The 15666-nt window shown below is 47.0% G+C and overlaps 1 protein-coding gene and 1 long non-coding RNA gene across 10 annotated transcripts in view; one reads left to right on the top strand and one right to left on the bottom strand.

The window, feature by feature from the left end:
• Amn1 (antagonist of mitotic exit network 1 homolog) overlaps positions 1-12309 on the bottom strand; it is a 32179-nt gene extending 19870 nt beyond the window's left edge. Inside the window, exon 1 of one of the 3 annotated variants that reach the window (XM_045139573.1) lies at positions 12211-12309. In XM_045139573.1, coding sequence (XP_044995508.1) covers positions 12211-12248 — 38 coding nt within the window. In that variant the 5' untranslated portion in view covers positions 12249-12309. Of the gene's footprint in view, positions 1-5122; positions 5269-12058; positions 12148-12210 lie in introns of those variants that run through there. The other 2 variants (XM_045139575.1, XM_012950097.2) reach the window with 2 other exon arrangements.
• Positions 12310-12698: 389 nt separating this feature from the next.
• The window catches only part of LOC123456426, a 34589-nt gene continuing 31621 nt past the window's right edge, over positions 12699-15666 (top strand). For 5 of the 7 annotated variants that reach the window (XR_006634525.1, XR_006634521.1, XR_006634520.1 and 2 more), the window contains exons 1-2: positions 12699-12915; positions 15171-15248. This is a non-coding gene — a long non-coding RNA (uncharacterized LOC123456426). The remainder of the gene's footprint in view (positions 12916-15170; positions 15249-15666) is intronic. The other 2 variants (XR_006634522.1, XR_006634523.1) reach the window with 2 other exon arrangements.

Here is a 15666-nt window from a genome sequence, read left to right as displayed (position 1 = left end):
ATGAAGCTGGTCTTGAGGTTACAATTTTTTTTTTTTTTCTGAGGTAGGGTCTTGCTCTAGCCCAGGCTGACCTGGAATTTACTATGTAGTCTCAGGGTAGCCTCAAACTCATGGTGATCCTCCTACCTTAGACTGATGAATGCTGGGAATAAAGGTATGTACCAACACACCTGGCTTCCTTTCCTATTTGTAACCCTTACCTCTCTCCTTAACCGCTAAATCATTCATCCAACCCCAAAGGTTTCTATTTTGTTTTCTTTTCAAAAATATTTTGTTTATTTATTTATTTTATTTGAGAGGGGGAAAAATAGAGAATGAGAGAATGGGTGCACCATGGCCTCCAGCTGCTGTAAAACAAACTTTAGACGCATGTACCACTTTGTGTATCTGGTTTATGTAGGTCCTGGGGAATTGAACTGTCGTCCTTTGGCTTTGCAGGCAAGCTCCTTAACTGCTAAGCCAGCTCTCTCCAGCCATATTTTATTATTTTTTGTGTTTTTAAAAAAATTTTTGGGGCTGGAGAGATGGCTTAGCAGTTAAGCGCTTGCCTGTGAAGCCTAAGGATCCCAGTTCGAGGCTCGGTTCCCCAGGTCCCACGTTAGCCAGATGCACAAGGGGGCGCACGCATCTGGAGTTCGTTTGGGGTGGCTGGAAGCCCTGGCTCGCCCATTCTCTCTCTCTCCCTCTATCTGTCTTTCTCTCTGTCTGTCACTCTCAAATAAATAAATAAAAAATGAACAAAAAATATTAAAAAAAATTTTTTTTGGTTTATATTTATTTATTTGAGAGCAACAGAGAAAGAGGCACATAGAGAGAAAATGGGCACACCAGGGCCTCCAGCCACTGCAAATGAACTCCAGACGCGTGTACTCCCTTGTGCATCTGGCTAATATGGGTCCCAGGGAATCGAGCCTTGAACCAGGGGCCTTAGGCTTTACTTAAGCAAGCACTTAAACCTTAAGCCATCTCTCCAGCACTATTTTTTGTTTTTTTGAGGTAGAGTCTCACTGTACCCAGGCTGACCTAGAACTCAGTAATCCTATCTCTGCCTCCTGAGTGGTTAATTTTTAAAAACAGACACTTAGAGCTATAAGTTTCCCTTTTACCTTTATTGTACACCAAAGTTTTTGGTACATTGTGTTTTCATTATCATTTAATTAATTTAATTATCATTTATCATTTTTTGATTTCTTCAGTGACCAGTTATTCATTATTCAGTAATTTAAAAAAATATTTTATTTTTCTTTATTTGAGAAAGAGAGAGAGAGGGAGACAGAGAGAAAGAATGGGCACACCAGGGCTTCCAGTCACTGCAAATGAACTCCAGATGCATGTACCACCTTAAACATCTGGCTTACATGGGTTCTGGGGAATCGAACTGAGGTCCTTTGGCTTTGCAGGCAAGTACCTTAACCACTAAGCCATCTCGCCAGCCCCGTGTGCTTAATTTCCTTGAGTTTGTGTATGTTCTATGGTCTTTCCTGCTGGTGATCTGTAGTTTTGTTCCATTATGATCAGTTAGGAGTAGAAGGAGGGAAGGAGGGATGGCTCAGAGGTTAGGGCACTTGGCTGCAAAGTCGAGGGACCCAGATTTGCTTCCCAGGACCCACGTAAGCCAGATGCACAAGGAGGCGCACACATCTGAAGTTTGTTTGCGGTGGCTAGAGGCCTTGGTGCACCTACCCATTCTCTCTCTCTCTCTCTCTCTCTCTATATATATATATATATACACACACACACACATATAAATGTATGTAGGTAGGGTCTCACTCTAGCCCAGGCTGACCTGGAATTCACTATGTAGTCTCAGGCTGGCCTCGAACTCACAGCAATCCTCCTGCCTCTGCTTCCTGAATGCTGAGATTAAAGAGGTGTGCCACTGTGTCTGGTGGAGGTGTGTTTTTGACCTACCTGGTCACAGTCCTTCTCAGGATGCCATGAATAAAGTCTGCTGTTAAGCTGGATTTTCCTTCTTGTTTCTTTCTTTAATATTTTATTTTTATTTATTTGAGAGAAAGAGAGAGAGAGAGAGAATGGGCATGCCAGGGCCTCCAGCCACTGCAAATGAACTCCAGACGCATGTGCCCCCTTGTGCATCTGGCTTATGTGGGTCCTGGGGAATTGAACCAAGGTTCTTTTGCTTTGCAGGCAAATGTCTTAACCACTAAGCCATCTCTTCAGCCCCTCCCTTTGTTTCATTCCCCACTTCTCCTAGCAGATGGTGCTGAAACTTGGCAGGTACTAGGAGTGAAGGCTCTCTTGCAACCCAGAGAACAACAGGCAGCGGCAGTTTGCCCCAGGCTCCCCTGGGTCCCGATGGGCCCTTGACCTCCACCCCATTCTCTCTACCATGGCAAACTGTGTGAAAATTGCAACTCCCTTGGGCAGGACTGTGGGTCCTCAAAACTTGCAGGCGGCTGGAGCAAATCTCCAACAGCCCAGTAGGGTAATTCACCTGCCCCTCTGCCCCTTTTCACTCTAGCCATGGAAAGGCCATTCACAGTATCCACTGGACCATCCAGCACCAGACCATGCTTAGCCCAAGGAAATGGTGAGTCAGCCTCATTCATCTCTCTTCCTAAAACACCTGGGAGAGAGAGACCGGGCTTGCTTGTCTTGTCCTCCGAAGACAGCTCTGGGAGCCCCAGGCCAGAAACAACTGCTCAGGGACGCCTGACCCTGCATTTCCACCCTCCCTGGGTTCTCCAGTTTCCAAAACTTCACTGGCCTTCAGGCTGTGCTGTCTCTGTGGCCAGTCCTAATAAAATCTTAGATCCCCAAAGCTATCTCAGCTGGTGTGGTGGCGCAGGCCTTTAATCCCAGCACTCGGGAGGCAGAGGTAGGAGAATCACCAGTTTGAGGCCACCCTGAGACTACACAATGAATTCCAGGTCAGCCTGAGCTACAGGAAGATCCTACCTTGAAAAACCAAAAATAAATAAAACAAAAGCTATCTGTTTTGGTTCTCCATTGTAAAACTAAGGATGGAGGTAACCCCAAACGGAGCAACCTTCCTGAGCTTTCCCCTCCTCCCCTTTCTCTTCCTTCCCTGTCTTTTCTGGAGTTTTTCTTACTGGCAATGCCAACTCCATTCTCTGATAAATCTGGGACTAGGTCCCTCTGGGTGGGATCTGGGACCCCACTGCTTTCTTCCTGATGTCCAGAACTTAGAATCTACCACATTCCTCCCCAGACATTTCCGTCACACCTTCTTCACTGGGCAGAGGTCCAGGACCTCCTTGCCCCAATCCTACTCCAAACCCTTGGCCCAAAAGGAGACACAGAGTCCAAATGTCTCTTTTTTTATTACAATACAGTCTGGCCACAATCTAAATGACAATAGTTCCCACTGGTCTGAAAATGGCACATTCAGTTTCCTTACCCTGACATTCTCTTACCTCCAATTTCTTCCCTCACTCAGTCCTGCTGTCCTGCCTAGGTGCTCCTCCTGGAAAAACAACCCTTACTTCACTCCATTAAAACTCATTTCTCCCTCTGTCTGTATAATCTCCAACATAAGAGGTCAGTACTGGCCATTTATAAAATACCCAAATCCGGCCCCAAATTTCAATTCATCACCCCAACCCAAGGAGTATTAGATAAGGCATCCGTTTCCCAGAACACAGCTGTGTGGCTGAGACTTTGATTTTTGTTAACCCTGAGGGGGTACTTGTCTTTATCTCTGGGGGAGAGTCACATCTCCAAACAGTCTTAAGCCAGGAGGTGTCTTTCTCAGTTTTTTAGGGGTATGCTTGAAAAAAATCCCAGAAAACTAACTAACTTTCTTTCTTTTGTTTTTTTGAGGCAGGGTTTCACTCCAGTCCAGGCTGACCTGGAACTCAATATATAGTCTCAGGGTGGCCTCAATCTCACAGTGATTCTCCCCAGCACAGAGATCAAAGGCGTGCACCACCACGCCCAGCTCCAGAGCACTTTGAGGACAAGCTTTGTCTTGAAGACAAAGTTAGTCCTGTCCAGTTCCATCTGCTGGCTGCAGGAGATTCACATACTTTGTCTTGAGACAAAAACTCTGAAATGGGTAATAATCAGCCCATTCCACACGATAAGTCACTGGCCTGCCTCATTTAAAAAAAAAAATAATAAAAAAAGTCAGGTAACAAATCCCTGACCCCTCCAGCCATTTCTTCTCTTCTGCTTTCTCCTCTTCTCCACAGTTGCTGCAGCTACTAACACAGAGACCATGGCCATCCCCGACCCCCAGCCTGAGCTCATAGGGACCTCCTCAAGCCACCACTCTCACGTCTGTGACAGCCTTTTCTGCTAACATTTGCTGCCACATGGTAAGATAGTGACTCTACTATCCCCTGTGTGAGTCTTCATTTACCAGTCATAAACAGTGGCCACATAAATTGTTCCTGACACCAGATAAAGTTAACAGAACCTGCCCATCAACTTCATGCCTTCCCTGAGGGCACACAGGCCATGCCCACAGGTAAGAAAGAATCTTCCCAAGGAAAAAGGAAAAAAAAAGTGCGTTGGTTCAAACTGTAAATAGCTATTGCCCTGTCTTTAAGACTCCCCGGGCTGGGGAAATGGCTTTGATGTTAAGGCGTTTGCCTGCGAAGCCCAAGGACCCCGGTTCAGTACCCCAGGACCCACATAAGCCAGATGCACAAGGGGGCACATACATCTGGAGTTTGTTTGGCTGGAGTCCCTGGGACACCCATTCTCTCTTACTCTCTGCCTCTCAAATAAATAAATAAATTAACTTAAAGACTCCTCACCTCCACCTTACCTAAATCAAATCTTATATCTAGAAGTTTCACTTTCATATTTCATTACATATTCCTATTAAACTATACCATGCTTATGTCCTCCAATGTAAAACACATTCTCATTTTCTAGGCCTCCCTCACACCTTACTGTGATTTTCTCTTTGCAATACCATAATGTCATGAGTCAATCTTTTATTTATTCATTCATTTACTTTGTTTTCTTGAGGTAGGGTCTTGCTGTACCCCAGGCTGACCTGGAATTTACTATGTAGTCTCAGGGTGGCCTTGAACACACAGCAATCCTCCTACCTCTGTCCCACAAGTACTGGGATTAAAGGTGTGCGTCACCACACCCAGCCATGAGTCAATCTTATTTGCCTGCTTACAAAGTTTGTTTCAGCAGCTCCAGTTCCAAATGGTTCCGGAAGTGGTACTTGGGATCCGAGGCTGCCTTCCACTTAGAATGAGACCAAATCTGCGTTCCTGCTGCAGTTCCACCAGGCCACACATCCACCTTCATCTCCGCAGTCAGAACCATGAGGCGGGAAGCAGCACCTGTAACAGTCCTACCTGGCTTTCTGTATGACAGCTGGGAAGGTTAGAACCAGAAAGACCCCAGCTTTGCACTCGGACTGCCTCATTGTAACCCAAAGTGACTCAACCATCCCTCCCAATTATCACATTCCTGGAATGAGCAGCGCCATCCACCCCTGTTTATCGGTTTCCTAGAACGGCCCAAACCACCTGTCTGATTGTCACTTCTCTGAAGTGGCCCAAGCCCTGAAGCAAAGCAAAGGATTCCAACCCCTGCCCCCATAAATATCAATCTCTCCAGTCTGTATAAGAGGTGGGTTTTTTTTTGTTCATTTTATTTATTTATTTATTTTAGAACAACAGAGAAAGAGGCAGATAGAGAGGATAGAGAGAGAGAGAGAAAATGGGCACGCCAGGGCCTCCAGCCACTGCAAACTAACTCCAGATGTGTGCGCCCCCTTGTGCATCTGGCTAACGTGGGTCCTGGGGAACTGAGCCTCGAACAGGGGTTCTTAGGCTTCATAGGCAAGCGCTTAACCACTAAACCATCTTTCCAGCCCGGGAGGCTTTTTTTTTTTTTTTTGGTTTTTCAAGGTAGGGTTTCATTCTAACCCAGGCTGACCTGGAATTCACTATGTAGTCCCAGGGTGGCCTTGAATGCATCATGATCCTCCAATTTCTGCCTCCCGAGTGCTGGGATTAAAGGTGTGCGCCACCATGCCCAGCAGGAGATGGTTTTTAAAATTTTTTATTTATTTTTATTTATTTATTAAAGACAGAGAAAGGGAAGGAGGGGGAGAGAGAGAGAGAATAGGCACACCAGTGCCTCTACCCACTGCAAATAAACTCCAGACGCATGTACTCCCTTGTATATTTGGCTATTGTGGGACCAGGAGAATCAAACCGGGGTCCTTAGGCTTCATAGGCATGTGCTTTAACTGCTAAACCAGCTCTCCAGCCCGGGAGGTGGGTTTTTGACCTGCCTGGTCAGTGCCCTTCTCAGGATGCCCCAATAAAGTCTGCTGTTGAGCCGGATCTTCCTTCGTTTCTTTTTGCACTTTCTTTCTTTTTGGTGTTTGTGGTAAGGTTTCACTCCAGTCCATGCTGGCCTGGAATTCACTATGTATTCTCAAGCTATCCTTCTACCTTTGCTTCCCCAGTGCTGGGATTGAGGGCGTGTGCCACCACACCTGGCCTTTTCCTGCTTTCTCTAACACTCAGCACTCGAAGGTCCCTTAGTCAAGCAGGACTAGAACTAGACCTTACCTAAAATAAGAAGTAAGCTGGGCCTGCGGGGGGGGGGGGGGGGGGGGCACGCCTACTCCCAGCAGACGCAGGACCTCCCTAAGCTGAAGGCCAGCCTGAAACTACACAATGCACGTCAGGTCAGCCTGGGCTGCAGTAAGACCCTACCTCAAAACACCAAAGGAAATAGAAAAACCAGAGTCGGGTGTGGTGGCACACACTATTAATCCTAGCACTTGGGAGACATAGGTGAGAGGACGGCTGTGAGTTTGAGGCCACTCAGAGACTACATAATGAGGTCCAGGTCAGCCTGAGCCACAGTGAGACTCCACCTTAAAACAAACAAACAAACAGAAAATAAAAACACCCACACAAAAGAAATAGAAAAAACAAAAAATAAATGAAAATTACAAAGGGATCCTGTAAGTGGTAAAGGGAAGGAGAAAGGAAAGGGGGCAGAAAAATTAGTAGGGTTGGCTGATACAATCAAAGCACAGAATATGCATACATGGGAATGTCAGTGGTATTCAATAAATTGTACAACTAGTATTTTAATAATCATAATGTTCAGCACATTTATTTTGAGAGAGAGCAAGAAGCAGCAGATAGAGAATGGGTGTGGCAGGGTCTTTAGCCACTGCAAATGAACTCCAGACACATGTGCCACTTTGTACATCTGGTGTTACGTGGGTACTGGGGAATTGAACTCAGGTCCTTAGGTTTTGCAGGCAAGCACCTTAACCATTGAGCCATCTCTCTAGCCCATGTTCAACATATTGCAAAGAGGGTGCAGTTATCCTGACCCTAGTGTGCGGAGTCCTGTGCGGCAGGGTGTCAAAGAACCCTAAAAGAGGAGTGGTGCAGCACAAAACATGATACAACACAATTTCAGAATTGAAGAGAGGGTTGGGCTGAAAGACCCCCTGAGGGAGACCCTCACTCAAGTCTCAGGAGAGCACACACCCAAAGACACACAGGAGACCACGCTTGCTGCAAAAGCAAGCTATGTAGGAAGGCCAGAGCTCTGGGGTCGATACTTATCTCATGCAGGAGACAGCCCCTTTGGAGGTTTCTTTTTATAGGATTTCTATAGCAAGAGCAGGTAGGGGGAGGTTTTACAAGGATGCTTACAAAGCAGGAATTGTTAACTTTTGTTGCAACTTTACTGGTAGTTATGTCAAAACATCTTTACTCAACCAGGGTTCAAGCCTCGGGTTAGGCTATCTTGGGAGACCATTTCCTCATTTCTGTTTTTCTTAAAACTTGTCCACTCAATCTATATCTTGTCTATTTTTAACTTTACTCTTCCTGGGGCACAAAGTTTAGGTTCCCCTTTAGCTGTTTTGCAGCCACCATTTGTTTCTTTACAAAGTTTATCTTGAATTTTTCTATCCTATCTTTCAGGGCGTGGTGGCGCACGCCTTTGATCCCAGCACTCAGGAGATGGAGGTGGGAGGATCACCATGAGTTCGAGGCCAGCCTGGGAATACAGAGTAAATTCCAGGTCAGTTGGGGCCAGTGTGAAACCCTGGGAGGGGGGATTTAAGAGTGGGGGACTGGGGCTGGAGAGATGGCTTAGTGGTTAAGCGCTTGCCTATGAAGCCTAAGGACCCTGGTTCAAGGGTCTATTCCCCAGGACCCACGTTAGCCAGATGCACAAGGGGGCGCACACGTCTGGAGTTCCTTTGCAGTGGCTGGAAGCCCTGGCGCGCCCATTCTCTGTCTCTATCTGCCTCTTCCTCTGTCACTCTCAAATAAATTAAAAAAAAAAAAAAAAGAGTGGGGGACCAAGAAGCACTGTCTCACAGGAAAAGCGGCTCAGAGTCTAGTCCACTGTGTGTTAACTGTCCAGTACGCACAAGCTCATTAAACATTGACAGCTGGCATAGCATACATTGTCTTGGGGGCACTTTCCCTGTGTTACTTTAAGACAAACCAAGTGTTTACAAGAAGGGAAGTACGTGGGCCAGCAGGGCATTGTGACCTGTAGCTGCTTAGGAGAAAAGCAATGCATTCCTTAACCTCCAGTGGCACAAATGTTTACCTAGCTTTGCCATTACAAAGATTCTTGACTTTGCTCTGGGGCCAAGCCTGCTTTCAGCAGAGTTCAGGCAGTATCTCTAATAGTAGAGGAACTCTGCATTTATATAAAAACAAGGACTTGGGGTACACTTCATTAGCTACTCCCATCACCTGAAGCAAAGCCACTGCCACCCTGGGGCCTTTACTCAATGGGTTTCTCCTCGTCTTGGTCTGGGTTTCTGATGGGTTGGTTCAGTTAAGAAGCTGGTAGTTAGGCAGAGGTAAAAGGATAGCTATGAGTTTGAGGCCAGCCTGGGACTGCAGAGTGAGTTCCAGGTCAGCCTGAGCTAGAGACCCTACCTTAAAAAGCAAAGAAAGAAAGAACTAAAACTAAAAGAAGGTGGGGCGTGGGGTGTGTTGGCTCACACTTTTAATTCTTGGTACTCAGGAGGCAGAGCGAGGGAAGATCTGAAGTTTGAGGCCACCCTGAGAATACATACATAGTGAATTCCAGGTCAGCCTGAGCCAGAGTAAAACCCAACCTCAAAAAAAAAAAAAAAAAAAAAAAAAATCCAAAAAACAGAAACAAAACAAACAACAACAAACAGGTGCTAGGTTGGCCTGAGCGGGTACTGTGAGCAGGTAGTCCCTGACTCAGAAGGCTGAGGTAGGAGTACTGCTGTGAGGTTGAGGCTGGACTGGAGTAAGAGTTCCAGGTCAGTGTTGGGTGGGGTAGAGTGAGATCCTGCCTTGAAAAAACAAAACAAAACAAAACACAAGACAGCTGATGATGTTTACTGGGTATGACTTACTGTACCAAGGTCTAACTTTGGAAGACAGTCTGCAGCATGGGCGGGCTGGGCGGCAGGTGAATATGCTATCTGTGTCTTGGACCCGGGGTTGGGAAATGGCCTCTGAGTAAATTCTGACCTGTTGCCTGCTTTACAAAGTTTTCACGGGACATAGTAATGCCCAATCATCTATGTATTGTCTGTGTGTTTTCACTATGTAATGGTAAACCTGAGTGGTAACTGAGAGAGACTGTCCAGAGAGAGGCAGACAGAGCAAGAGAATGGGAGCACCAGGGCCCCAGCCACTGCAAACAAACTCCAGACGATGTGCCACCTTGTGCATCTGGCATACGTGGGTACTAGGGAACTGAACCTGGGTTATTTGGCTTTGCAGGCAAGCACCTTAACCGCTAAACCACCTCGCCAGCCCTACTATTTTAATCTTTACAAAACTTGTCTTTGGCAATAGACAACACTCCTGATGTCAATACACTATACATTTTATATATATTCTTGACTCTTGGACTGTTACAGGGGATTTGCTCACCTAGTTTACCACTTGATTTTTTTTTTTTTTTTCTTTTTCTGAGGCAGGATTTCACTCTAGCTCAGGCTGACCTGGAATTCAGTATGAAGTCTCAGAGTAGAACTCAAGGCAATCTTCCTACCTCTGCCTTCCAAGTGCTGGGATTAAAGGTGTGAGCCAGCAAGTGCAGTTAGTTTATCACTTGGAAGAACAGACTAGAAGACTATGGTACCCCCCACCTTTTATGGTTTCCTCAGCATGTCCATTATCTCACTCTAATAAATAAGATATATTTAAAAAAAAAAAAAAGTCTAGCAGAGCTGGTGGCACACACATTTAATCCCAACTCTCAGGAGGCAGAGGTAGGAGGATCACTGAGTTTGAGGCCACTCTGAAACTACACAGTGAACTGCAGGTTAGCATGGGCTAAAGCAAGCTGCTACTTTGAAAAATACACACACAAAAAAGGGACTTTATTTATACATTTGAGAGAGAAAGAATGAATATGGGCAGTCAGGTGTTCTGCTGTTGGAAAAGAAGCTTAGATACATGTACTGCCTTGCACATCTGGCTTTACATGAGCACTAGGGAATCAAACCAGGTCTGACAGGCTTTGCAAGCAAGTGTCTAACTGCTGATACACCTCTCCAGTCCATTTTTGTTTGTTTGTTTGAAGGATCTCTCTCTAGCCCACGCTAACCTGGAACTCACACTACCCAGGCTGGCCTGTAACTCACAGCAATCCTCTTATCCCAGTTCAAGATATTTTTGTATGGGACTCTTCACAAATCTGGATCTAAACATGGGAGAACCAACTGATTTACACACCTTGAGGACCACTAAGCCATCTTCCTAGCCTCCTAACTCATTTTTTTTCTCTTCAAAAAGTTTTTTATTAACAACTTCCATGATTATAAACAATATCCCATGATAATGCCCTCCCCCTTCCCCCACTTTCTCCTTTCAAACTCCATTCTCTATCATATCCCCTCCCCCTCTCAATCAGTCTCTATTTTGATGTCATCATCTTTTCCTCCTCTTATGATGGTCTTGTGTAGGTGGTGTCAGGCACTGGGTCCCCTAACTGATTTTTATGAAAAGTGACTGTGAAGCTGGACCTGACAGCTCACGCCTGTAATCCCAACATTTGAAACGCTGAGTTTGAGGACAGTGTGGGCTACAGAGATCCAGATCAGCCTGGGCTAGAGTGAGAGAGGTCCTACCTTAAAACAACACACACACACACACACACACACACACACACACACACACACACGGGGGGGGGAGAGACTGTGGACTCTAGTCAATCCCTTTAATGGTATAATGTTTTAAGTCCTTAGCATTAAGCTGTCATTTAAAATAAAACATTATTTTATTTCATATTTATTTGCAAGTAGAGGGAGAGAGAGAATGGTCATGTCAGGGCCTCTAGCAACTGCAGACAGAACTACAGATGCAGGCACCACTTTGCGCATCTGGTTTTACCTCGGTGGTTAGGCTTTTCAGGCAAGCACCTTAACTGCTAAGCAATCACTCCAACTTCCCCGCTTTTAATTTATTTTTACTTATTTATTTGCAAGCACAGAGATATAGAGAATGCACGTGCTACTTTGTGCATCTAGCTTTACACAGGTACTAAGGAACTGAACCCATGTCCTTAGGGTTTGCAGGCAACCACCTTAACCATTAAGCCATGTCTTCCTCTTTTTACAGAACAGTATTAATGGTCAAAAACCTCTTGGAAAGATTAACTGTCATGGTAATTTCTGTCTAATATCTGAGGATTCCTAAGGGTTACAGACATGTTAAGTTTATGCCTCATGAAAATTATAAATACAATTAACTATGAAAAATTTAAAATATGTGACAGTTTCCCGACAGGCCTTGAACTCTTGGCCATCCCTCTGCCTGACCCGACGGGCAGCCAGGATTTCAGGCCTTAATCACTATGCTCGGAGGCGGTTACTGCCCATGATCCCAAAAACAAGAGACCCAGCACCTGTATGGAGGACCCTTATATTGGCCAATTTGCTGCATATATTGCTTTAGAGTTGATTTGTTGGTATTTGGAAGGGGCTTTATTGGAGGCTTTATTTTATTTTTATTTTTTGTTTTTTCGAGGTAGGGTCTCACAGTCTAATCCAGGCTGACCTGGACTTCACTCCGTAGTCTCAGGGTGGCCTCGAACTAAGTGATCCTCGTACCTCTGCCTCCCAGTGCTGGGACTGGAGGAAGCCTGGGGCCCAGGCTGGCCTGGAAGTGGCGGCAGCCCTCGGGCCGCAGGCTCCGCGGTGCAGGGCGGGCCGGGGCGGGGACGGGGACCGGGCCGGGGCGGCGCGCGGAGGGGCGCACTCACAGTTCTAGGAGCTGCCGGACTCGCCCGGGGGACGACATCGCGGCCGCCCGGGCCTGCGCCGCAACGCCCGGCTGCGAACCCCGCGGGCGGCCGGGGCGGGCTGGCGGCCGGGGCGGGGCCTAAGGCTCCGGTCCTTCCGGTCGCGGCCCTTCCGGTCGCGGCCCTTCCGGTCGCGGCCCTTCCGGTCGCGGCCCTTCCTGTCGGCCCGGACGCCGAGCGCCGCGCCCCGTCCGAGGCCAGCCGCGGGCCTGCGCGTTTCTCTGCCGAGTCGGGGCTGTTCGGTTGCATTTGTTGATTTCCATTGTATTTCCTTACCGGGCGGCGCGCCGGGGCCTCCGCCGTGTCAGCGAGCTCCAGACGCGCCTCCGGCCGGCGCGGCTCCGGGGAATCGACCCCGCGTCCCCTGGCTTTGTAGGCAAGCGCCTTAACCGCTCAGCCGTCTCTCCAGCCGGAGTCTTATTTATTTACTCTTTTTTTTTTTTTTCCAGGTAGGGTCTCACTAGCCCAGGCTGACCTGAGCTTCACTGTAGTCTCGGGCTGGCCTCGGATTTACGGTGGTCCTCCTGCCTCTGCCTCCCAAGTGCTGGCATTAAAGATGTGTGACACCCGGCAAGCCTTAACTTTTCAGGTGAAGACACTGTGGCAACGCATGAACTTAGTAAGAATTTCGTCATGGATCGTTTAATCCCAGCACTCGAGGCAAAGGTAGTGTTGGGACCCCTCCTCACGGAGGGACTCCAAATCTCGGGAATCCAGCGAAACCCCAAAGACTGACACTGACGCTTCTTGATGCAATGCAGCAAGAGGTGTTTATTGAAGTACCCGTGCACCGGGGCTCAACACAGAGTCCTCACGCAGGAGGGGTGAAGAGCCCCAAATAGCAACTTTACAGGGTTTATATAGGGAAAAACCACAGAGTTAGGGAGGGGGGTCTTGCTCAGGGGACTTTCCATATAGACTGGATTCTGATCGGTGGAGTCCACCTGGCGTTGCTTGGCTAGGCAGGCAGGGTGGTGGTTTCCTGGGTTCCAGGCAACAGAGACAGGGTTCGGGAACTAGGCAATGGAGCAAGGTTCAAGAACAACAACAAGTCGGTTAGATTCTCAGGGCAGGGGCTAACCAGAGATTATCATCTCAAAATGGTTGTTCTTTAGTTAATTTGAGGCAAGCAAGCAACGTTACAAAAGCTAAGAAGGCAGGTTAGCATTTTTTTTAACCGTACAGTAGGAGGATTGCTGTGAGTTTGGGGCCAGCCTGAAATTACATAGTGCATTCCACGTCAGCTTGGGCTAGAGCAAAACTCTACTTCAAGAAAAAAGAAAGAGCAGGGCGTGCACTTGAGAGGCAGAGGCAGGAGGATCACAGAGCTTTCGTGGCCACCCTGAGACCAATTCTGGGTCAGCCTGGGCTAAAGTGAGACCCCCTACCTCCATTAAGAACAACAACAAAAAAAGAATTGACCTGGCCAGTTTCTTTTTACAGGCCTGGGGACATGACTCAGTGGTTAAAAGTACTTGATTGCAAAGCCTGCTGGCCCAGGTTCAAGTCCCCAGCCACCCACATAAAACTGAACACAATAAGGGAGGCAAACATCTGACATTCCTTTGCAGTACCAAGAACCCTTGGTGTACACATGCACTGACTATACAGAAGTGAGAAAGAACAGTGCAAGAAAAACACTGGATGATCTCAGACGGAGACTGTTCATTGAAGCACATTGAGGGCCTGCAGCCTTCCCACTGGATGGAGGCAGACACCCTGAGCTAGCCTAGGATTCAGGCTTATACAGAGACACTGGGGAAAACAGACAGGACCTAGTGCAGTTTCCTAGGGGAAGTTGATAAGGAACTGTAGCTTTGCACTTTATGCATACAGCAGGCTATTATCCCACATGGTTTGTATAAACAGGCAAGAAGACAGTTCTTCAGGAGAGTGATACTTATTGGAGCCATGAGGAAAGAAACTCCTAATCATGTTAAATCTATTAGCCATTATGATCTGGTTATTATCTATGTGTGAATTTTCTTATAGGTGACACAAATATTATAAAGTTGAAAAACAGTATAGATAGATGATAGATAGGGAAGAAGGCATTGTTAACTTGGATGGGGAGTTAATTGGAATTTTTTTTTCAAGGTAGGGTCTTGCTCTAGCCCAGGCTGACCTGAAATTCACTATGTAGTCTCAGGGTGGCCCTGAATACATGGTGATCCTACCTCTGTCTCCCAAGTGCTGGGATTAAAGGCATGTGCCCCCACGCCCGGCTGGAGTTTTTGGAAATAAAAAGATTTGGCTTAGGTAAGGTAGGATATATGAGAGGTTAGTATGGAGGCAATATTTGAAATATCTTAAATTATTTTAAATTTAAACCTGGTAGAGATTAATAAATTAACTAAGAGCTGGAGTACGGCTTAGCAGTTAAGATGCTTGTCTCTAATGCCAAAGGACTCAAGTTTGATTCCCATGTAAGCCAGATGCACAAGGTGGTGGGTGTGTCTGGAGCTTGCTTGTGAAGGGCTGTGCAGAGGACAGTGACTCGTTTTGTTCATGTACTCTTGTTGGCCTCCAGTTCCAGGAGCAACCACAGGTATTTTCCTGTAACTAAGCCAGCCAGTAAGAAGTCAGAGCCCCTCTCAGAATACCCTCTGTTCTTGCCAACATCCTGAAACCAAAACAACTAGTTCCTTACCCACAGTTAATATAGTTACAATGTACCTCTCCACCTGGAACTCACCAATCCTCTTAAAGGTCACCCAACTCCGCCTTTGGCTGTACTTTGTTTGCCTAGCACCTGGTTGTGTTTTCTTTTTCTTTAAGAAGCCTGTGAGCCACTCCATCTGGGTCTCAGTTCCCGCTCCCAAGTCTGGCTGCGTCCCTGATCAGCTTTGTCTTGCCTTGGCTGTAATAAATTCTTTCTGGTTTTGGTTGAGCTCGACCAGTCTCTGCCTCATTATTTGCAGGATCCTGACCCAGCATGTTGGAAGTCCCACTGAGATTGTGTAACTTGAGGCACGGGACCCCTCGTTCCAGGCCAGTCGGTAAGTTTATTTTGATTTTCTGGTTTCTGGTGTCTGGACAATCTGGGGTTCAAAGGAGAACAGGCGGACGTGCTATTGGTTTCAGAGCCAGAAGGGACCGAGGGACGCCTTGACCCTTCCACTGGCCACCGGGTTGTCCACTTGCAACCCTTTGGATCTGGTTTAGGATCACCAATTATTGGTGACCCCTGTGCAGCGCTTTCCCTTATGTTGTGTCCGGCTTGCTGCCTTGTTACTTTCATTTTGTCCTTGTCATCGTCCTTTGTGCTTCTCTCTCCCTCAACCTTATTTTAACAATGGGACATGCTTCCTCTCAGCCCTCAACCCCCCTTGATCTTGCTCTCTCCCACTTTAAGGGTTTACAGGAAGCTGCAGCAGTCTTGGCAGCCAAAGTGAAACCTGGAAAACTCCGGACCTT

The sequence above is a fragment of the Jaculus jaculus genome, chromosome 22 (genome assembly GCF_020740685.1).
Source record: "Jaculus jaculus isolate mJacJac1 chromosome 22, mJacJac1.mat.Y.cur, whole genome shotgun sequence".
NCBI lineage: Eukaryota > Metazoa > Chordata > Mammalia > Rodentia > Dipodidae > Jaculus > Jaculus jaculus.
The sequence above is the reverse complement of the archived record's forward strand: the minus strand, read 5'-3'. Positions and strand labels throughout refer to the sequence as shown.